The 23,280-nt window shown below is 41.3% G+C and overlaps 1 protein-coding gene across 7 annotated transcripts in view; it reads right to left on the bottom strand.

Moving 5' to 3' along the window:
* Positions 1–675: 675 nt before the first annotated feature.
* Positions 676–23,280, bottom strand: part of DHX57 (DExH-box helicase 57) — a 53,849-nt gene continuing 31,244 nt past the window's right edge. For 6 of the 7 annotated variants that reach the window (XM_035728801.1, XM_035728805.1, XM_035728802.1 and 3 more), the window contains 12 exons: positions 21,698–21,814; positions 17,924–18,020; positions 16,957–17,130; positions 16,117–16,317; positions 14,644–14,920; positions 12,329–12,424; positions 12,161–12,244; positions 9,546–9,680; positions 8,595–8,669; positions 6,570–6,704; positions 3,530–3,730; positions 676–1,399 (listed from right to left, as the gene is read on the bottom strand). In XM_035728801.1, the coding sequence (XP_035584694.1) occupies positions 1,256–1,399; positions 3,530–3,730; positions 6,570–6,704; positions 8,595–8,669; positions 9,546–9,680; positions 12,161–12,244; positions 12,329–12,424; positions 14,644–14,920; positions 16,117–16,317; positions 16,957–17,130; positions 17,924–18,020; positions 21,698–21,814 (1,736 nt within the window). In that variant the 3' untranslated portion in view covers positions 676–1,255. The remainder of the gene's footprint in view (positions 1,400–3,529; positions 3,731–6,569; positions 6,705–8,594; positions 8,670–9,545; positions 9,681–12,160; positions 12,245–12,328; positions 12,425–14,643; positions 14,921–16,116; positions 16,318–16,956; positions 17,131–17,923; positions 18,021–21,697; positions 21,815–23,280) is intronic. The other variant, XM_035728803.1, reaches the window with a different exon arrangement.

Genomic DNA, 23,280 nt, shown 5'->3' on the forward strand with positions numbered 1-23,280 from the left:
ATGCATGTTTTTTATTTAAGGTGATGACATGAATTAATGCCTTTTAAAAATACTATTTAGAGTCTAAGCTCTTCAAGTGCGCCAAAGCTTAAACACACTTGATAATGACCATTTTGGACAGTCTAGGAGGTTTCCTGAAAATTTAACTGAAATAATACTGTGAAAAGTGAACTCCCTTCACTGAGGTGGTTCTGCTGATTAGTTTGAATTCCATCTATAGTATGAAATCTGCAGTGACTCTACCTGAGTGCCAAACCTAAGAATATTTTTTCTACTCAGCTCTTTGGGATGTTTCCTGGCCACATGGATAAATGTCCAGAGAAAATGTAAATGTACTGACAGTTTTTCAAAATGCTAGCTCCCCATTCACCTAAGTGGCAGGTGAAAACAAGCGGCCTCCTATATGATATTTTTATGGCTGTAAATCTGACACTAGCACAGCAACCTTTTCTACCTCAACTGTGCCAAGTCCACTCTGAGAAGACCATCAAAATTCCCTGCTGGGTAACGTGAAATGTGGCCATGAGATCTGGGTGTGTTCCTAAGAGAGAGCAGAGACTCCTAAATGGAAAACCGAAAACTAAACAAAGACACCTAGACTGTTCTGCTTTTGAGAATAAGAATGGTAAGGATAAAACCAGCTTGCATTTTAATAACAAACAAGAGCTCTTCAAGTTTTTTTTTTTTTAGGCTGAACTTTAATGAGTAAAAATAAAAATCCCTCACAGATTAAGTTTACTTTGTAGCCAATAGCCTAAAATGAAATTTTAATTTTTCTTGCTCACATGATTTTTTTTTGTCCTTCTCTGTTCTAAGTTCTTTCAGATGAGCCTTTATGATAGAAAAAAACATTCAGTATTTCTCATGCTCCTATATCACCCCAGTAAAAAAGCAGGAGAAAAAAAATACATAGATTAAAACAGAATCGTATTAAACATTCACTTTTGTATGATGAGGTGAATTTCATTCACTCCGGGATAGTCACAGAGAAAAAGACAGGCAAGCTGGTTTTTAGACTGCCTCGCACGGACGCTCCAAATTGTGCTGGGAGTGTCCCTGTTCTGTCCGAAATACAGAAGGTCTGGGAACCTTCCCTAAGGGTGTGTGGGGCCTCAGCTGACTGCACAGTGCTTGCCCTGGGCTCCTTCACCAGGGCAGCCCAAGCACAGAGCCTGGTTGGAGGTAGAGGTGCTGCTCTTATTTCCCAGGTGAGCAAGAAGCAGGGGAGTAGCAAGCACTCTCCTAAGACTGGTCTTTACTGTGTGGTGACAAGTTTCACAATCATGCTGATGATCCGGGATCCTCGAGGACATGTACACAGATCTATGCTTGGGTTTTTTATCTTATCCTGGAGAAGCTGGTCAAGTTCGCAGCGGAGTTCCTTTACTAGTTCAGCCACCTAAAATGAAAGTTGCAATGTGAGCAGTGATTGGGTCAACAGGGGAGGAAAGGTTATTAAAGGAAATGTCCCACTGATGATTATCATTATTCTAGATTTCTGGTAGTAATTTTAACTCCATGCAGCAGCGGGGGGGGGGGGGGGGGGAGGTGGAGTGGAGGAGAAACTAAATACATTTTTATTCTAAAAGGGCTTCTAAAATTTCTTGATGCAGCTATAAGAACATTTATTCAATGTCAGCTCTGCAATATAATAAATGGGGTCTATTATATATATATATATTTAAAGATTTTATTTATTTATTTGACAGAGAGAGACATAGCAAGAGAGGGAACACAAGCAGGGGCAGTGGAAGGAGAAGCAGGCTTCCCACCGAGCAGGGAGCCCGATGTGGGGCTCGATCCCAGGACCCTGGGATCATGACCTGAGTGGAAGGCAGACGCTTAACGACTGAGCCACCCAGGCGCCCCAATGGGGTCTATTATAAAAAGGCCCCTCTATCACATCTCATTTAAAGAAAAGATTAAATCTGGGAAAATGGCTTCTACGTAGTGTTCTGCATATTAAAGCCTGGTCAACGTTTACAATTTGCTCCAAGAGGAGAAGCAGGAAAACGGAGAATTAAAAATGCTGGATATTAAACCAAAAAAATCTGTAGCTTTGGGATACATTTGATGCTTTCATGGGAAGAAACAGCTCCACATTTTTTATGGCATTTTCTTATGCTGATGTGTGGTGGACACTGGAGATGTCCTCCCAACATGGTTTGCTGCTCCCCCATCATTTGGCAACCATGCAGTTTGCACCCTGACCTAACTCAAACTAGGCTCATGCCATGAGCTTTGCCAGAGTGATGGCTCAGATCATCTGGGCCTTAGAGTTTATGACATTCCTTTGGCCAGAGAAATTGATTTAGGAGAGGAAGTTTCTTGTCTCCCCTCCTGGACAGTATGCTGCCACACAGATGTGAGGCCTGGGGCTACGGCAGCCATCAGGCTTTTGTTGTCCTTGAGCTGCTGAATTAAACCAACCCTGCCTGGCGTTCCTGACCTGTTCCGTGCAATACGGCAGCCACCCGTCACACGTGGCTAATCTAATGGCCAGTTCAAACAGATGTGCTGTGAGTATAAAATACACCCCAGATTTTAAAGATTTAATATAAAAAAAATCTCAATAAATTCTTATACTGATTACATGTTGAAATTAAAACTTTTTACCTATATTAGGTTAAATAAAATTAATTTCACCTATTTTTTACATGTGGCTACTAGAAAAATTGAAATTACATATATGCCTCACATATTTTTATTGGACTATGCTGCTTTAGACTTTATAGTTAAATGTGCCGATAAATTCTCTTTAATGTTTGAATTGGTATCTTTTTTTTTAAGATTTATTTATTTATTTGAAAGAGAGAAAATGAGAGAGAGAGAGAGAGAAAGAGAGAGCACATGAGAGGGGGGAGGGTCAGAGGGAGAAGCAGACTCCCTGCTGAGCAGGAAGCCCGATGTGGGACTTGATCCCGGGACTCCAGGATCATGACCTGAGCCGAAGGCAGTTGCTTAACCAACTGAGCCACCCAGGCGCCCCTGAGTTGGTGTTTCTGCTTCTTGCTACCTTTCTGCCAGATGCAAATGTTAAAATGAATTTTTCTTTCCTAAACATATATTCCCTTTAAATGTTTCTGCAGATTCCAATAGTGAATACGTGAGACCTGAGAATAAAAGAATTCAGACCCATTTCCTTTTTTTTTCCTTAATGGTAGTGGTAGAATCAGGGTGATTTTTATTTTTGCTCATCTATATTTTCTGATTTTTCTTTGGTGAACATGTGTTATTTGTACAACAATTAGGAAGATCCAACATCTCACTCACGGCTTCTGTCCCGAGCCCTTCACACCAGCCCATCCTGGGCTCCCCTCCCCGTGGACTGCCCAGTCTCTCACTGAGCCTCCAGCCCTGGCCTCCCTCCAGCCTGGATTGTGCTCCGTGTCCCCCCCACCCCCACCCCGCCCCATAGTTCACTCTTCCTCAGCTCTGTTGTCTGTGGTGCCTGAAGGAATGCCCTCTACTTCACAGCATCAAAGCCCCTCAGGGCCTGCGCCTCATAGACAGGCCCGCTAGCCCTTACCTGATGGGAAGCAGCTGCAAAACGGATCCAACCATCATCCAAGGACACAACAAACTCCCCTCTCTGAAGCTGCACACTCACTTGGCCTCCCCCGAACAAGACCAGTGGGTACACGGACACCATACTGCAGTCTCGGATGAACACCCGACTAGTTTTGATCTTTTCGTGGTACACCAGGTAGGGGCTGTCAAAGTGTCTGACCTAGAACAGAAAACCTCAGATGATGACACTGGCAGCCGGAGGGGAGCTCCCCCATTCCACGGATTGAAGTACCATCTGTCCATGAACGACTCCCCAAATTCTCTCCAGCCGGTACCTGTCCCCCGAGTCCAGGCTTCCATGTGCAATCGCCTTCTTGACATCTCACTTTGGATCTCTAATAAGCATCTCGGACTTTCATTCAAAAGGAATTCTTGATTTTCCCCTTTACGGTATTCCCTTCCCGCTCAGTACATGATGTTCCCATTCACCTCGCCGCACACGTCCCCAATTTAGAAGCCGTCCTCGACTGCTCTTTCCCCTCACTCCATCGAAATTATCACTAGGGCCTGTCGGTTCTCTTTTCTAAATACATAACGAACTGACATAGTCTCCCCGCCGTGACAGTTACCACCTCAGCTCAGAGCATCACCGACTCGCATGGACCACGGTCATGGCTTCCTAAGCGCTCGCCTGTCTTCTGTTTTACCCCTTCATGGTCTCTTCCCCCCCAGCAGCCACTGTGATCTTTTAAAAACACATGCACAAAAGCCTGCAGGGACTTGGAGAATAAAATCTGAGACCCTTCCCGTGGCCTCTGAGGCCCCACACAACCTGGCCCAGTGCAGCGGCTCCTCTGGCACCTCACAGCGCACCCCACCTGTCCCGGCCACTGGCCTGCACCCCTGGAGCGCGCCAGTGTGCTCCTGTCTCGTTTCCTCTGCCGGAATGTTCTCTCCTTAGATATCTCCATGGCTCGCCCTTCTCTGCATTTAGAATCTGCTCAGTCGTTTTCTCCTCCGAAGGTTCTTCCCTGACCACTCTTGGCAAAATGGCCCCTCTCCTGTCACTCTCAACCTCTTACTCGGTTTTCTTTTTCTTGATAGCATTTGTCACTAACCTGAGGTGATCTGTTTACTTATTGTTTACTTACTTGCCTGTCTTCCTCAGCAGAACAGAAGCTCCCTGAGGACAGAGACCTTGTCTGTCTAGTTCATCCACTGCCCTCCATGGCCCACAACCGTGCCTGGCACAGAGGAGTTGTGAGTAGACACTGAATGGATGCATGAATAATGTGGATTCATTGCATGAATGTCATGGTAAACTCAGTAGAGGAGGAGTAGAGCTAACTCAGCCCTCTAGTTCCAAAGTATGTGTGCGGCTGAGAGAACAGATGACCTCCCGGGCCTCAGATTCTTCTGGGCTTAAGGAGATCCTTTTCACGCTCTGCTGACATGTTACTCAGTAGTTGCAGAGGGCTGACCAGCCCTAACACTTCAAATTCTCTTCCTCCATCCTCCTCTCCTCTTTTGCTCCATCTCCTCTCGAAGTTTTATTGAGCATCTGCTTTCAGCTAGGCGCCACGCTAGACATGGAGAATATAGAAGTGTATGCCATGCAATTCCTGTCTTTAGGAATTTCACAATTCCACACAGGAGATGTACCACAAACCATAAAACAATGTGATAAGCGCAACAGTGGATAAAATGCATGCCACATGATGGTGGAACCAGAAATAAAGAGCAACTTTGAGGGAGAGCTTCTTCATGGAAGCTCGAAGGCTAGGAGCCTGCTGAGAATGAGAACATCATTCCAGGTTCCAAGGAAGTGTGTCCGATGTCATGGCACACAGAAGGATCAAAAGGGGGGGAACGGTGGGGGACATGGTACAGGAGGGGCCAGGCGCGCAGGATTCCCGGGAGTGTTTGTAGGAGACTCCATGCAGGAAGAGTTCTAAGCCAGGGAATGACGTGACCGAATGTGTGTTTTGCTAAGTTACTTCTGGCAGCAGGACCGTAAAAGACTGGAGAGGAAGGACCAGAGTCAGATCATGACAGCACTTTCAGGGTTTGAACTGAGGAAGGGAGAAGGGGAGGAGGCCCATCCGAGAGTGTCGTTAGGGGCAACTGCTGGGACCTGGGGTCCAAATGGACCGGAGTAAGGAGAAGAGCGGCAGAGTCTCTGTGAGCACAGGGTTCTGGTTGGGAGGGTGCCGTTCACCAAGACACGGAAGATGGGAAGAGAAGAGGGAAGTGGGAGATAGAGTCTGAGGTGAGTGGCAGGCGTCTGGCTGATGATCTCCAGCAGGAGAGCTCTGAAGAAGCCCAGGCCAGAGAGAGATCTGGGGCTCTGTGGCCGCTTGTAGGTGGCCGTTAGAACCACAGTGCCATGCTCTGGTGCTTCGGGAGAGGTAAGTGCGCTGTAGGGAGAAAATGAGGACTAAGGACAGAACCACTATTTCAGAGCAAAGGAACCAGTTAAAGAGATGTCAGGGGATGATCAGAGAGAACGAGAAGAAAGTGGCATTTTAGGAGCAAAACTGCATCAAAGATAGTTTCAGGAGGACGGGAGGTTAATGCTGTCAAATACTACACAAGAGTCAAGTCTGAAGAGGACCAGGGCATGTTCTCTGGGTTTGACAACAAGGAGGCGATGCGTAACCTGTGGGGAGGTGAGCGGAGCGGCGGGAGCAGAGCCTGGCAGCTGCAGGAGGAAGGAGCACCGAGGCAGTGCCATCGGTGAGTTCAGGTCATTTAAGGCACACATTTAGTGATGCAGTTACATCCTGACTTCTTCAATCACCACTGCACAGAAACAATTTTACATCTGAAAGCAGGTTTGAGCATTTTTTTGGTATCCAGTAGAATTTTCTTAAAATGGAAATAGTCTTTCCCCAAACAGTCCAATTTCTAGTTTGTTCATGCTTATTCAACCTTCCCCAAGTCAGTGGTGCTGCTGGGGACAGAGAACAATAGAAGGAGGTTTGGCTGACTTGAAGGGACTGTGCTGACCCCTGCAAGACCTGCCATATGTGAATACAGGTGTACCCCACCATTCCAACCTGATAGTTCACTGAGGAAGGGTGAATGTGCACATATCCATCGTTCTTGGTGACAAACTTCAACTCATCTGATTTGGGTTGCATTCTGACAGCTCCGGTACTGGTCTTCTGAAATTTCCCTTCTGGGCTTTTCACCTAAACAGCAGGTATTTTGGGGTAGGGGGGATATATATATATATATATATTATATATTTTTTCATGAGAGGAAGCATCCCTTGGCACAAAACCAGTCTTGTCTGAATGCTTTTGCTGTTTCTACCCTATTTCCTTTTGGAAGCAGTATAAGCATACTTTTCCCCCTTTTCTTTTTTTGAACCACCAAGAAGTGTGGATGAAGTGCAGCAGCTCTGGGAGACTATACCGCACACCAGCCACATGGCGGTGGACGGACGTTGCTCCTGGAGGTCTGCGTCGAGTCTCAGCTGCAGAGGTCCAGCCGAGAACAGTGGAGCAGGACCCTGCTTCAAACCTAATCCAACTTTTCCAAATGTATTTCTTTCCAAAAGAGGGAAAGAATTATATGAATAAACATACTGTTTCATTTGAAAAAAAAAAGTTTATGTGCACATATACATACATATGAATTATCCATATATATGTTTTGCAAAAATAATGCACTGTTACTATAGAAAGTAACATATTAGGAAAAAAGAAGAAAATAAAGATATCCTGTAACCACATGATTAAGAGATAACTAGCACTATATTTGATGAATATTTTAGTTTTCGGTGCTAGATTTGTTTATATACACAAAGAAAACTATAAACATATAATATAAATAAAAATATACACATATTGAAACTAATGTAGGATCATTTTCTACAATCTACTTTTTAAACTTAATACATTGAGAACATCTTTCCATGTTGTTAAATATTTTCTTAGAACATAATTCTAAATGGCTATACCTAGTTAGGATCTATAATAATTTTACTAATAAATTCCCTATTATTGGTACCTTAGATTGTTTGCAATTATAAACAGAGCTAGAATGAACATTCTCCTACCTGTATTTTTATGCATACATGCAATTATTTCCTAATCAATAAGGCCTCAGAAATGAAATCTAGAATGGGTGTATCAATTTATACTCCCACTAAGAGTGAGAGGGTTCATTGTGAGGGGCTTCTGACAGCACCAGTATTAAAATTTTTAAAAACTTGTGTCACATTGTAATCACCCAAAGCCCATAGTTTACCTTAGGGGTTCACTCTTGGTGGTGTATATTCTATGGGTTTATGCAAATGTATAATGACATGCACATATTACAATGGTATCATGCAGTCTTTTTGGCTGCTCTAAAAATTGTCTGTGCTCTGCCTATTTGTTCTTCCCAATCCTTGTTTTGTTTTTTTTCCTGTCTCCATACTGTTGCTTCAAATGATTTTCTAAAATAAATTTCAAATGGTTTGAAAAGCATGCAAGTACTGAGCAGAAAATGTGCCAGAAATTCATCCGCAGATGTCAACCGAGCATTTAACAAAATGTTAAATGAGAAACAATTTAGCACTCTGACAAATTCATAGTCTTTCTAAGTTTGACAAGGACTGGATAATTAAAACTTAGGTAAAAGTTCAACAGCACATATAGAAGGGTTTTCCAGAAGGCTGGCCACAGGTGGTCCTGTGGCAGAGCCCTGGCTTGTTTGATTTTGTTCTTACCTAACTGTAGTCCAGAGCAGAGGCCATAATGGAAACTGTAGTAGAATTAAGCTTCTATCTAATATAGAAGGCTGGTTATGCACATGTTAGCTGGCAGGGTGACATCTATGTCCATTTAAATTTCTAGAATGTCATGTTAGAAGGATTAAAAAGGCACCTCATTTTATACAATAAATGTGTTCTTGAACAATGTTATCTGAACAGATTTGGGGAACTGAAGGACTGGAAATGTATACAAAGTTTAAAAGGCTCTGTGTGTCTTTGTATGTATCTCTTTAAGATGATTAACGTGTATGTCTTAACTTATGTCCCTTGGCTACAGACCAAACAAGAAGTGGGAGGAACTAGGAAAACGTTTGGTTACCTGCACTACATTTGGATAAAGAGCAGCGCACAGCATTGCTGATATCAGCTTGGGGTTCTCAGCATTTGAGTTTGCCTATGGGAGAAAGACAGCATTGATCTTATAAGTAATGTGGCTACTTCTGTTTGTACCCTGGAATTTACCATTATATTTCATTGGATTTCTATCCTAAAACAAAACAAAACTAAATTAAAATACCTAATTTCTATCTTTTTGCTAGAAAAATTCTTTCTTTCTAAGTAAAAAATAAGTCTACCAGACCATATTCACATAGGACCCACTCCAAGAAGCCCACAGTAACTCTGGGTCTCTGCAAAGCAGTTACAAAGCCAGTGTTCCTAAGGATCAGTGGACAGAGTTTCTTGCTCATGAGATGCTCATGATCTGCAGAAAGTACTAACTGCACTGAGAACAGAGAAACATCAGGTTCATCTTGAAGAAGCGGTCTTCCTTTGATCATATAAAAAAACTATTCTTGGTTGGAAAAAGGCTGGTGTGATTTAAGAAGACATTATTGAAACATTTATTTTACCTCTCACAAGCTTATCAAGAACCGGTTTGGGGATGCCTGGGCGGAGCAGTTGGTTAAGCATCCGACTCTTGGTTTCAGCCCAGGTCGTGATCTCAGGGTGGTGAGATCAAGCCCTGAGTTGCTCTCTCCCTCTCCCTCTGCCCCTCCCGCTTGTGCTCCCTCTCTCTCAAATAAATAAATAAATCTTAAAAAAAAAGAGAACTGGTGTGAAATTAAAAAAAACAAAACAATAATAGCAACAATTAACAGAAAAACCCTTCTGTTTTTAGGAGTGTTTCCTGACACTTATTTGTGGAAAGAAAATCAAGAATTTCACTAAGCCCACTGCTCAGCAGGCTTAAGTAAAAAATTAAGTGAGTTAATATACTATCCATGTGCTAATTAAAGAGAAATAAAAGAACTAACTATACATTCTTTACCTCTTCTCCTGTGGCGCCCAAGATACCATCTCCTCCTTGGGCCCTTTTCTCAATTTCCCTTGCTCTGAGTCCCTCCTTTACAAAGCCTATATCTGATAACAGTTCAGTGAATTGTCGTTTGAGGCTGGCCATTTCCTGAAAGAAATGGAAAAAATTCTTTAAGGCTAGGCAGCAGCAAATCAAAGGTAAGTGCAGAGTCAGTGGATAGTAGTGAGGCTCCTATGGGTCAACAGAGAGGTATGAAGATTATCTTGTCTGGTCATTTCCAGAAGGGCACTTTTTACTTTGACAAACAGCAGGCAGAGTGAAAGAGTTATACAGAAATTCAACCAATTTCAGAAAACCTAAGGATCATTTATTTAACTCTAAATCACAGTTTTTAAAAACACGTTCATCAGAATTGGGGTAGATCTGACTTTACCAGCAATTCTTAGGACAGCAAAAAATACAGTTTACTTTGGACACCCACTCAAGGTGCTGTGACATTGTCTAGTTTTCCCTACTTACATTTCTGCTCTGGTCCCCTTAGTTCCTCACTGAGCCCACAGTGGTTAGTGTTCACTCTCAATGGATGCAGAACACCCAGCTCAGAACTTACTTTCTATTACCTTGTGATCTCTCTGGCTCACATCTTTTCCTAGGAATAAGGACATTATTAAGTGGTTTAGATTTAGACACCCCTTTGTGTAGCTGAGCACAAGTGTGAGAAAGAAATGAACAGGCCTCTTTCTCTTCTGGACACTGTTCAAATAGAGGCTGTGTATCAGGTGATAGAGAAGGAGGTAAGAACAGTCAAAGAACTGAGAGCCAAGCAATACTACCCTGTCTCTTGATGACAGCTTAAGTATTTTCTTGAAATGTCTCACGTACACATGGATAACCTGGCCAAATATAGCTAGGACTTCTCTATCATGACAAGGTTTTAACTGATATCTTAATAAATCTTAATATCTTTAGTGAGAAGAGGAAACTCTGACAGACCTTCCAGATCATGGCAAAATGTACATACATCCTGAACATTCATAAGAAATGTAATCTGAAAGAAATATCATTTTACACTTAAATATTAATGACTTGAGGACATATCTACGACTGCACCTTCCATATAACATACCCTTCAGACCAGTGGTTCTCAACCCTGGCTGCATACTAGAATCCCTTGGTGCACCCAACTACAATAAACAGATGCTCAGGCCCCATCCACAGAGATCCAGATGTAACTGGCCTGGGGTGGAACCTGGGCATTTTTATTCATTTATTTTGTTAACCCTCCTCAGGTGAATCTAATGTGCAGCCAAGATCGAAAATTATTGCTTTTGGTGTCCTTAGAACAAAGCTTGAGCCTGTGTCCTCTCGTGATGCCTCACTGCAGTACACCTCAAGGCAGAGAATGAAGGCCAATAGTGGGGATGCTTCTGAAGTCTCTTACTTCGTTTTATTTATTTATTTTTTAAAGATTTTATTTATTTATTTGACAGAGAGACACCAAGAGAGGGAACACAAGCAGGGGGAGTGGGAGAGGGAGAAGCAGGCTTCCCATAGAGCAAGAAGCCTGATGAGGGGCTCGATCCCAGGACCCTGGGATCATGACCTGAGCCAAAGGCAGACGCTTAACGATTGAGCCACCCAGGCACCCCTCATTTTAAATAACCAATTCATTCAATTCTGCATTTCTTCAATGAATCTTTACTGAGCGTCAACTGTGTGCTAAGCACCGTTCCTGGCACTGGGGATACAGTGTCGAACAAAACGGTAAGGTCTCGGCTCTGAAGGAGCTTCTGGGATAGAGAGATAGATAAATAAATAAATGTCAGGTAGTGGTAAGCACTAGGGACATTAATTTTGTGTTCTATTCTAGGACATCTTTTAATAGGAAAGCAAAGTCCTTCCCTTTCCCCAGCCTGAAAATCTCTGAGTAAAACATATGCTTTACAAAGCTGTGTACCGCCATTACTCTGGATTCTCCTACCACCGTGGAAAGGTGCCTACAACACTGTCCCAACAGAAGACAGAGCCCTCTCCACTATGGCCCAGAAGATAAGAAACCTTCTCTTTCTTGTACACTCATTATTGACATCTCAGCCTCTGATGGACATAGGGAAAATGAACAAAACCTGGTTCAGGACTCATTCTCTGCTTTTGTGGAGAAGGTAAGGAGCTTGGCGATGGTCACAGACCACTCTGAGAATATGATGAAAGCTATGATGAAAGTCCCTCTCTCCACAATAAGGCACGTATGTATAAGCATCTGATTTTGCATATAATGTCAGGGGTTTATGGATCCAGGTTAAGAATGCCTGGTAGAATTCCTGAAAAAACTGACTTCCGGTAAGCAGTAATCTTCATAGTGTCTGTATTCTCCTATCCTCCACATAAGTAAACACAGATTCACTGAAAAGAGGAAAAGTGGGTCAGTTGAAAGGTTCAGTGCAGAAGGCTTCATGTCAGAGGATGTAAAACAGGAGTGTGTTTTACACAGCTGATAAAGCCAAGCATATTCCAGAAGTGATACTTTTAATGTGAGGCAGGACAAGGGAGACAAAGTTGCAACACCCTCTGGTGTGTAGCTACAACAGAAAAATGAATGAAAACAAACTGCCACAGAAATAACGCACCTGAAGAACTCTTCCAGACAAGAAGTTCTGTCTGCAGTAATTATAACTTGCACGCATTCCTTCTTTCGTACTTAGCTGCCATCCCTAAATTTTGGAGAAAATAAAAGTGAACTTACTCTTTAGTGCCAATTCTGGTAATACACCTCAGCTATTAAGTTATATACTTACCTTATATGCTCGTAGAAGAGCCAGATAGTCGCTGTTTGCAAATGCAAATTCTAGCTTTTTCTGGTTAGCTTCCTCTTTTTTATCCCAGGGAGACACCTAAATGAGGAAAACCAGGTTTCAAGGGCACATTTTACCTGAGGTTTCTTTCTTTTTTTCCTTCAAGATTTTATTTTTAAATAATCTCTATATCCAATGTGGGGTTTGAACTTACAACCCTGAGATCAAGAGTTGCATGCTCCACGAACTGAGCAAGCCAGGAGCCCCATGATTTTTGACAAGAATGCCAAGACCATTCAATGGTGAAAGAACAGTCTTTTCAACAAATAGTACTGGGACAACTGAATAGTCATATGCAAAAGAATGAAGTTGGACTCTTACCTCATGACATTTACAAAAATTAACTCAAAATAGACCAAAGACCTTAATGCAAGAGCAAAAACTATAAAACTCTTATGGGGCGCCTGGGTGGCTCGGTTGGTTGGGTGTCCGACTCTTGATTTTGGCTCAGGTCATGATCTCAGGGTTGTGAGATCAAGCCCCACGTTGGGCTCCGCCCTGAGCATGGAGTCTGCTTAAGCTACTCCCTCTCCCTCTGCCCCTTAGCCCACCCCACTAAAAAATAAATACAAATAAAACTATAAAACTCAGAAAAAACATTGGAATAAAGCTTCATTAACTTTGGATCTGGCAATGGATTTTTTTTGAGTGTAGTTGATACACAATGTTACATTAGTTTCAGGTATACAACACAGCGATTTGACAAGTCAGTAATTGATACATTATGCTATGCTCACCACAAGGGTAGCTACATCTGTCATCATACAACACTATTACAATATTGCTGACTATATTCTTTATGCTGTGCCTTTTATTCCCATGAGTTATTCATTCTATAACTGGAAGCCTGTATCTTCCACACCCTTTCAGCAATTTTGGCAATGGGGTCTTTTTTTTTGTTTTTAGGATTCTTAACTATGACAATGGAAGCTCAAGGAACAAAAAACTGGATAAACTGGACTTCATCAAAATTAAAAACTTTAGTGTTTCAAAGGACATATCAAGAAAGTGAAAAAGGTAACCCAGGGAATGGGAGAAAATATTTGCAGATCATATTTCTCATAAGGGACCTGTATCCAGAATATATAAACAACTCTTACAAATCAATTTAAAGATGAATAACCCAATTAAAAAATGGGCAAAGGATCTGAATAGACATTTCTTGAAAGAAGATATACAGATGGGAAATAAGCAAATGAAAAGATGTTTACTATCATTAGTTATTAGAAAAACAAGTCGAAACTACAAATTCACACCCCCTAGGATGATTATAATAAAAAAGTCAGATAATAACAAGTGTTGGTGAAGATGGGGAGAAATTGCAACCCTGATAAAAGGCTGGCAGAATGTAATGTGCAGTTACTCTGGAAGAAGAACTGGAAGTTCCTCAGAAAGTTAAATATATAGAGTTACTATTTGATCCAATAATTTTACTCCTAGGTATATACCCAAGACAAATGAAAACATATGTCTACATAAAAACTCGTACATGAACGTTTACCAGCAAAGGTGGAAACAATCCCAAATATCCATCCAGTGTTGAACGGATAAACAAAATGTGGTATGTCCATACAAAGGATATTATTTGGCAAAGGAACAAAGTACTGATTACGCTCTAACACAGATGCACCTTAAAAGCATTATGCTAAGTGAAGAAGCCAGTCACAAAAGACTATATATTATATTATTTCATTAATATGAAATGTCTGGAATAAGTAAATCTATGAAGACAGAAAGCAAACTGGTGGTTGCCTAGGGCTGCAGTGGATGAGGAATTAGAGGGGGGAAGGGGAGTGACTGCTAAGGGGTTTCTTAATGAGGTCATAGAAATGTTCTAAAACTGACCATGATGAGGACAACATAAACTAAAAATTACTGAATATACAATTTAAATGGGCAAATTACATTTCAATAAAACTGTTAAAAAGTGGTCCAATGTATTTACTGCCTGTTAAAATCATGCTGGGGCACTTTTGCTTGCTTGCATTTTCTGATTTTTCTTTAATGAGCATGGATGGAGCAGATAAAATAAAAAGCACATTTACGTTATTTCAATAAGTTGGATCTTCAGTTCTTAATCTTCATTTGAGGCATGGATTTCTTTGAGGATCAGACAAAAGTTATAGACATTGCGACCTAAGACTTCCCATCTATCATCCTCTTAAGAAAATGTGTGGGCAGGTTCATATAACCCTGAATCCCCCATGGTCCCCTTAGAGATCCCTGGACTCCAGTTTAGATGAATGTTGTTTACTTACAAAAGGAGACTTAAAAGCCAAACTGGCAGCAATGGTGAGGGCAGGATCCAGACAGCGGAAGATAGACCCAAACAGCATCAGTTTGCCGATTCTCACATCCACGGGCAGAGAGGCCAAGTGATACCCTAGAGGGGTCAGCTTTTCATCTGGAGTTAACGCTCCTAAGTCTCGTAATCGTATTTTTGAGGCACGGAGAGAGTCAGTGTGTGGCGGCTCAATGAGCCGAGAGAACACAGACTGAAGATTGTGAGTGCTAAACATCTCTAAAATTTTAATTCTACAAAAAGAAAACAAAATAGTAATTTGTCCATTTTATTTCTGGAGAGATGACACAGAAGAGTAAGCTTCTTTCTTGAACGAAAATAGTTGGTAATTTCCCAGGCATACGCTTTCATAAGCCAGACAATGCTAAATACACTTTCTTTTCCTTTTTTGGGGGTGGGGGGGGCAGCGGGAGAGGGAGAGAGACAATCTTAAGCAGACTCTGAGCTGAGCATAGAGCCTGAAGTGGGGCTCGATCTTCCCACCCCGAGATCATGACCTGAGCCAAAATCAAGAGTTGAACACCCAACCGACTAAGCTACCCAGGTGCCCCTGAGCTGTTTTTAAATCATATGTACCATGTAATTACATTTTTCCCTCTCTTCTCCTCCCTCATGGGTCATTCAACTTCCAAAACTCTCAAATCTCCTCGCTCCTCTTCATTTGCACTGTTACTACCTTAGTTCAAGGCAACTGCTTGCCCAACTTCTTAAGACCTGACTGTGGACACTTAAAAGCAGGGCCTGGGTCTTGTATCCTATCTCTAGTGCTTAGCTCAACCCCTGGCAAATGGAAGGCTTTCAAAATATACCTGCTGGATAAAAGGGGAGCTATAACATCTTTGTACAAGTAACTTTTTTTGCTTTGGGTTATTATTTTATGGGCATACTCCCTCAAAGCAGTGACTGGGTCAGAGGGCATGGGTTCTTACTAATGCCAACCACATTTTCAGAAAAGTTGAACCAAAGGTTGCCCAACTTCAATAACACTGAGTTCGATCATTCATTCATTAAATCCTATTTTATGAAATTTGTTCTTCTTTGTTCATCTGGTAAATAAGAATGTTTCTCAAGTTATTTTTGTTCACTTTGCTCTGATAATGAGGCTGTAGATTTTTTTTGCCTTTGATGATTTAATATTGGTGTTGCCCCTAGCAGAAATTTCTTGATAAGTTAGATTACTTTCCTGAGTTACAAATGTATTCTTAAGCTCTATTTTAGGGCCATTCTTTGCAATGTAAGAGATCTTCATGTGCAGAAAGTTAAAACGAATGATAAAGGCAACACTGAAGAGCTCTTCCTTTGCAAATGAGTGAATTCATCCATGTCCACTCTCAGCAAAATGTTTCCTACTAAGAAGAAGAACCCATGGGACTTAGGGTGAGAAACATGTAGACCTTCCAAAAGCCAGAACACAAAGAAAAAGGTGTACCTCAGACATAGCTGTTCCAACGGCACTCTTTGGATCTCTGGTAGCTGCTGCTTTAACAGCTGGTGATTGAAGTGATGGCTGGTGAATAAGTGGAAGCAGACCCCAGAGGCAACCCGGCCCGCTCGACCCTTTCTCTGCAGAGCATTGGCTTGAGAGACAAAAGTATCCTCTAGGCTCTCCATCCCTTTGCTGGCGTCATATCTACAGAAAAAAAGAAAATGGAAAAAGGAATTATTTTATAAAAACATGGCTAAGACCCTACTTAGCATGGACGGAACAGATGCACTACCTTACTTCTACCAAAGGACAAGTGTCCTGTGTGTTCTCGGGTAGTTCAGTCTGTGGTGGGAGCACACAGTGCGGATTTCAGTGGCATCAAATGCTGGTGAACTACACACAGTTCCTTTATGCAAACTTTTCTTTTCTTTTCTTTTCTTTGTATTTATTTGACAAATAAAAACTGTATATACTTAAGTGTGTTAAGTGTCTAAAACAATGTGATGTTTTGACATATGCGTGCACTGTCAAATGGTTACCGCAATCAAACTAATGAACACATCCATCACCACCTAGGTCACCTCTTTTTCACTCAAGCACATATAAAGCATATGGAAAAAAGAGAGGAAAAATAATTACTTCCAAGGTAAAACCTGAAAACTTCCCACCGCCGTTTGACTTTGAGACTAGGGCCCCGGTACAGAATCACTCATATACACCCATGTAGTTTTCCTAAAACATTTTTTCAAACCGCAATCCGTGCCACTCAAGAGCATCGTCATTGACACGTCACTCTCACTGAGGCATCTTTAACCCTCCTCTTACTGTGCCGAAGGAGAATACCTCTTCTCTTTCATTTTCCCAGAATCGATGACATAGACAACATCGTCAATGGTTATGGATGTCTCGGCAATGTTGGTGGAAATTATAATCTTAGTTACGCCCACAGGGGGTTTTACAAACACCGCCTGCTGCTCTTCACTGGATAAAGATGAATGAAGTGGGTGAACCACACATCTGAAAGGAAAGAGAAGCACATTTAGTGTTCTAGCACTAAAGGCTGAAATTGGATTCATGGTGGGTGAATTTCTATTAAAATTAGCAATAGGGCTCCAAGTATCAGCAGCTTCTCTACAACCTGCCCTCAGGGTCCAGCTCTTCTAAATGGAAAGGTTCCTTCCAAGCCTTACAAAACATGCACTCAGTTCTATGAACTAGAAACCTCGCACCACCTTGGGAAAAACTGGAGGGTAACTCAGTAGTAAATAATCAAGAGGACTGTATAGTTGCTATTCTACAAGTAACAAGCCTAGAGCACACTAACAGTAGAGAATCGTTTTTCCTCTGTCTTTAAATCCAGAGAATAAGAGGCAATGATGTATGCTCAGAGGCTTCGTTCTTGTATTTCTAGGGAGCGTTCAACCCTTCAGGACTTGTCCCCTTAGATATGAAAACACACGTCTTGCTACTGGAAAAGAAACTGTTACAAATTACTTTATTCTCAAATGGCAGCATTTTTTTGTTGTTACACTGGCTTCTCCCATGCCCCCTACGTAGCAACTGAAATCACAGGCAATTTTGCTGAGTCACTACGCTAAGTGAAGAGAAATATTTTTATTTAATGGATTGGGAATGATTGCTTCCCTGGAACAAATAGGTCTGTCTCCTTCCAGCTGGCGTACACAAACATATTCTTGAGGAGTGACACCAGGGTGTAAAGAGGGTGATGGCTGTCAGAGACTGTTCTGGTTAGTCATCTTTGCATGTACCTGCAACATATGGTCAAGGATATGGAAAGCAGTTAACTTACCGATGACTGCGTCTATTGTTGAAAAGAGAATTAGATTGTAGCTGTTCATATAGCATTTTGATTTCTGCTAGTCCCGGTAAAAATACAAGTATAGCACCTGGGTACATAAAAAGAATCAATGTGATAGATGCAAAAAAGGAAAAACTAATATGGACTATAGAGCTATTTTAAATTTTTTAAAAATGTAATAATCTGAGATTTTTTTCCACTGCCAATTTTCTTTGTAAAGTCCCCAGGGATTTAAATGGATAGCAGTATTTTTCATACATTTTCTGACTTAACTCCAAAATGAATGGGGTATTATTATCTTTCCACAAGAGGAAAAACTGAAGTGTAGAAAAATGTAATACCTTAAGTTATACAAGAACCATTAGCAAAGCTCTTTAAACATACTTCTACTGTGCATTGGGCACTGACATTGTTTCTCTAGGAAGAGTTATCCTTCTAATCTTGTAAGACAGGAAGACTCTTCTATTAGTAAATAAAATCCATAAACATTTCACTGGAAATGAGAAAAAGAAAATACAATTGGCTTGCCAACCTGAAAATCTAAATTCAGATATATGGTGGAGAGGCAGCACATTAACTAACCATGACATATTAAGAGTTTATGGGCTTTTAAATTTTACATTAAAGGAAATAAGCAGTGATAACTAAAAATAGAATATTTCTGTGCCAAGTGTGGGCACTCAGCAAGTCACCTTCTTTTGTGCTTTATCCCTAGAGGAAATTGACACCATCTTCACTAGCCCCTCCTTTAATCCCACAAATATTTATTGGGTGCCTATGTCAGCTCTGTGCTAGGTACAGTGAAATATAAACCGAAGATCTGCCCACAAGGAACACAGGCCTATTATTTATCACAGTTATTCTCCCCACTAAGTAAATAAGGAAACTAAATTATTACAAAAATGGAACCCTGAAGGAGGCAAAAGATATCTTTGAGGGTTAGTTTCAACACTTCATAGTCTACAAAGCATGTTTACATACACTATCTCATTTGATCCTCACAACCACCCATTAAGGTTATTAGTACTTTCAAAGTGACTCAGTAACTTGGCCAAACGACAGTGTTAGTTAAGAGTGGGGCCTGACACAAACCTAAGGTTTCGGGCACCAAACCCATGCTCTTTCCATTACACGTTCCATGTTCCTCTCTACTAAAATACCACAAAATTTAAGAGTGGTAAAATTGGCTCAGGTCATGATCTCAGGGTTGTGATCTCGAGCCCCTTGATAGGCTCCGTGCTCCGCGGGGAGTCTGCTTAGTTTCCCTCTCCCTCTCCCTCTGTCCAACCCCCATCTTCCCCATGCACTCTCTTTAAAATAAATAAATCAATCTTTTTTTTTAAGATTTTATTTATTTATTGGAGATGCTCCAATGTCACAACCCTGACATCGTGACCTGAGTCAAAACTAAGAGTCAGTTGTTTAACTGACTGTGCCACCCAGGCACCCCATAAATAAATCAAGTGTTAAAAAAAAAAAAAGTGATAAAATAAACATATGGATGGGAAAAAATTTTTTGTCTATATTTTTATGTGCCTCCTGATCTGCTCTGCCCTCACAGCTTGGCCAGCTGTATTGGGAATACTTTTTTTTCAGGTTTATTTTCTTTTTCTTTTTCTTATTATTATGTTAGTAAACTCTACACCCAACCTGGGGCTTGAATTCACAACGCTGAGATCAAGAGTCACAAGCTTTACCGACTGAGCCAGCCAGGTGCCCCTATGTCAGGGATATCTTTAATATTCACAAATCTATCAGAGTCCCTACTCACTATATTTACTCTGCTTTGAATTCAGGTAATTACCAATTCAGGTAATTTTCTTTCTTTTTTTTTTTTTTTTTGGTGAGTAAAGCAATAGAAGTTTATTAAGTGAAGATACAGAAAAAGCTCTCAAGAGTGCGAGGACCACAGGGTTGCCAAAGAGGGCCTTTAGGGTTGGTCTTTTATAGAAAGCTAACCAGGGAACTTAAATTCTTTTAACATCTCTATTGATAACACCTTCAATGGCTTACTTCCTTTTTAGGGGCTGGTTAGTCTTTTGTTGGTCACAGGTGATTATCATAAAGACACCCACCCCACACGACCCACCCCACACACCTAGGGCAGGGTGGTCCCCCTCTGAATTCACGTAATTTTCTAACAGTTCTTTTTGTCTGCTATGCCTGATGTTTTTCAACAATCATCTTTTCCTTTGGGATGAAAGAAGACATTAAGCCCAGTGATAATGCATTAGCCGACACTGAGTACTTGCCAAGACATAACAAACAAGGCACTTCAATCCTTTCATGTGGCTCTTACGGCTCTATAGAAAATACCACGTAATGATTACAGTCTACGCAGACGAGGGCAGCCATTCCCACTTCTCTAAAGCACTGCGTAGGTGAGCACATGATGGAACTGTTTGATCAACTCACGATCACCCAACAATGGCTGCATCTATTCATGTGACAAATATTTACTCTGTACCTAAATATTCCAGGTGCCGTCCTGGGGTCTGAGGAACACACTGGTGCACAATAAATCCTTATTCTTAAGGAGTTTGCATTCTATTGAAGGAAACTGTCAGTAAGCAGTACTATAATTCTGGATATTGTGAAGTGCTATATTGAATATATATATTGAATATGGCACTTCACAATATAACTTTTGGATATCATGCTAGGGTAAGGGGTAGGCAGTGAGAAAACAGATATGGTGGTCAGAGAAGACTTCTCTGAAGAGAAGATATTTGACAGAAACCTGAGTGATGGGAAGGATTCAGTAATGAGAAGACTTGGGGGATAAAGGACTGCAAATGAGGTTAAGAAGGCCACTGGGGTGGGAAGACAGTGAGCAAGGGGAAAGTAGTGATTGCTCTGGGTCATAGTAGTAGCAGGAGTAACAGTGATCTCAGCAATAATACCAACGACGTATGTTATAATTGTAATGTTACCATTATTAGGGGTAGTAGATACTATATGCCAGGCACTATGCTAAGTGCTTTACGTATGGTTTCTTTCTCACTTTTTAAATTTTTTTTATTATGTTATGTTAATCACCATACATTACATTATCAGTTTTTGATGTCTTTCTTACTTTTTAAAAAAGATTTTATTTTTAAGTAATCTCTACACCCAACATGGGGCTCAAACTCATAATCCTGAGATCAAGAGTCACATGTTCCACCGACTGAGCCAGCCAGGCGCCCCCACATGTGGTTTCTTTTAATCCTAAAAATAGCTATATGTCAGAGGAATTATGATTGTCTTCACTTCACAAACAAGGAAACTGAGGCAGAGCAGGATAAGGACTTCATCCAAGACTACACGTTCCTGAGTAGCAGAGCTAGAAGTTTATCAGGCTTCAAAGGAGGTTCTTTTAACCCTCCTGCCCTGTGACCTCCATGTACAGAGTCTTCGTGGAGTTCAGACACTCCTTTCCAGACTCCCATTTAGCCTGGGGCTGAGTGTTTACTATGTGGGTCACCCAGGCCTTCTTGTCAGCTTTCTTCCTTTTGGACTTTGTATTGTTAACATCTTTTTGCTCAGCGGGAAACAAAAGAGTGCTGAACAAAAAGGAGTTGGTGAACCTCAAAAAGTAAAAGGTAAAATTTCCCCCTGAAAAGCCTAATAAGCAACATTACATGCAACTGGGGGTCCAAAAGTAAGGGTGGGGGCAAGGGCTCCAGGAAGGGAGGCCGCCCCCGCAGCACCCACTCTACCTCAGTGAGCGAGCCGTCTTCTCTTTCACCGTCTTATACACAAATTAAGACAAGAAGCGGTTACCTGGAGGGTAGGAGTGCTTTCCATCTACAATCCACTCTAACAAGGCCTCTATTAATTCAAGATTCACCTTTTCGAAATCCATGATGGACATTGTTTTGATGACCGATTTGCTAACCCCTGAAAGAAAGGTAAAAATCAGAAGGATAATTATACCTTATTGAAGACAATGATGCCTGTGAACTAGGTGAGTCTCTTGATTTAATGACACAGATGTTCACACTTATGCACCAAAATTTTCTTTCAGTCTCTCAGAAAATACATGCTTACAAGAGCACTTTTTGCTTGAACAATGACTCAAAGAACAGGCACCCGACCCTGCTGGAAAGGCCCAGATCGGCCACGTTTTTCTTTCTTCCTTCCCTTCTTTTCTCCATCACACATTTATTGACAATTTAAATCCTAGAAACAAAATTCAAAGTCAAATACACTTTAGAAAGCTCTTCCAGATTCAATCAAGTCATGAGTCAGATCAGATGGAAGTCTAGGTAACAGTGATCCGGGGAAATCAACAGAGACCACAGCTTTTACCAACATCCTCACGACTGTGACTCTTAACCTTTAGGCTCCTTTGAGAAAAGGACAAAGGTTCTGGATCTTCCCTGAAAAATACATGTGATTTTAATGGCTTCACCAACAACCCCTGAATTCTAGTCACAGACTTTCAGGTTAAGGTCTCCAGTGCCTTTCTAATTTATCTGAGGCCTAGCGAAAGACACAGTTCTTTGGGCTATACTGTGTGCCTGAGCTCTTTTCAAAACAAATAGCATATTCTTGGGGAGACTAACTCTCCAAAGACCGCTGGCCTTTCTTCTCAGGTCCTCTTAATAGCCCATCGCCCCGAATATAGTCTAACTGGAACAACTGCTGCAGGTGATATGAAGGAAGGGAAGCTTGCTATATTATGCTGAAGTTTGAAGAGGGGTAAAAGCAGTTTTAAACAATGTTGTTCTGGCAGTGTGAACCCTATGTTGGTCAAACGTGAAAAGAAAGGATGTGGTTGGGTGTGGAGGGCAGAGAAGGAATCATTTTTATATGTCAAGATTCCAAAAAGCATACTTTTCAAAAAGGAGAAGAAAGGATTAGCTAACAGAAAAAAAGAAAGTGAATGTAATTTTTTAAAAACTTATTAATAGTTTGGCAGTTTTTGCTAATCAATTACACACTTAAAAGGACGGTTATTATTATTTAACTAGAAAAAGTTTTAAAAATTGAGCTCAGAAACATTATTTAAGTTTCTGAGAAGTGAGAGAGACTTGAGATCAACTAGGCGCGGTCTTTCCTTGGTACAGGGAAAGGGAGAAGCTAAGCGGTCTGCCCATTACCAGACAGAAGCTAGTGGCAGAGCCAGGTTTCTTGACCCCAAATCTTCCATCCTCCTCCTTTAGAAAGAAGTTCTCAGAAGTGCTTTCTGAACTTTGGTAACCTGTGTGCTTGAAATCAGAAAGGCCTGGCTTAGATCCAGGCATAATTTTTATTTTATTTATTTTTTAAAAGATTTTATTTATTTATTTTAGAGAGAGATAGAGAGCACAAGTGGGGGGAGGGACAGAGGGAGAGGGAAGGAGAATCTCAAGCAGCCTCCA

This window comes from Zalophus californianus, chromosome 8 (genome assembly GCF_009762305.2).
Source record: "Zalophus californianus isolate mZalCal1 chromosome 8, mZalCal1.pri.v2, whole genome shotgun sequence".
NCBI classification, from domain to species: domain Eukaryota; kingdom Metazoa; phylum Chordata; class Mammalia; order Carnivora; family Otariidae; genus Zalophus; species Zalophus californianus.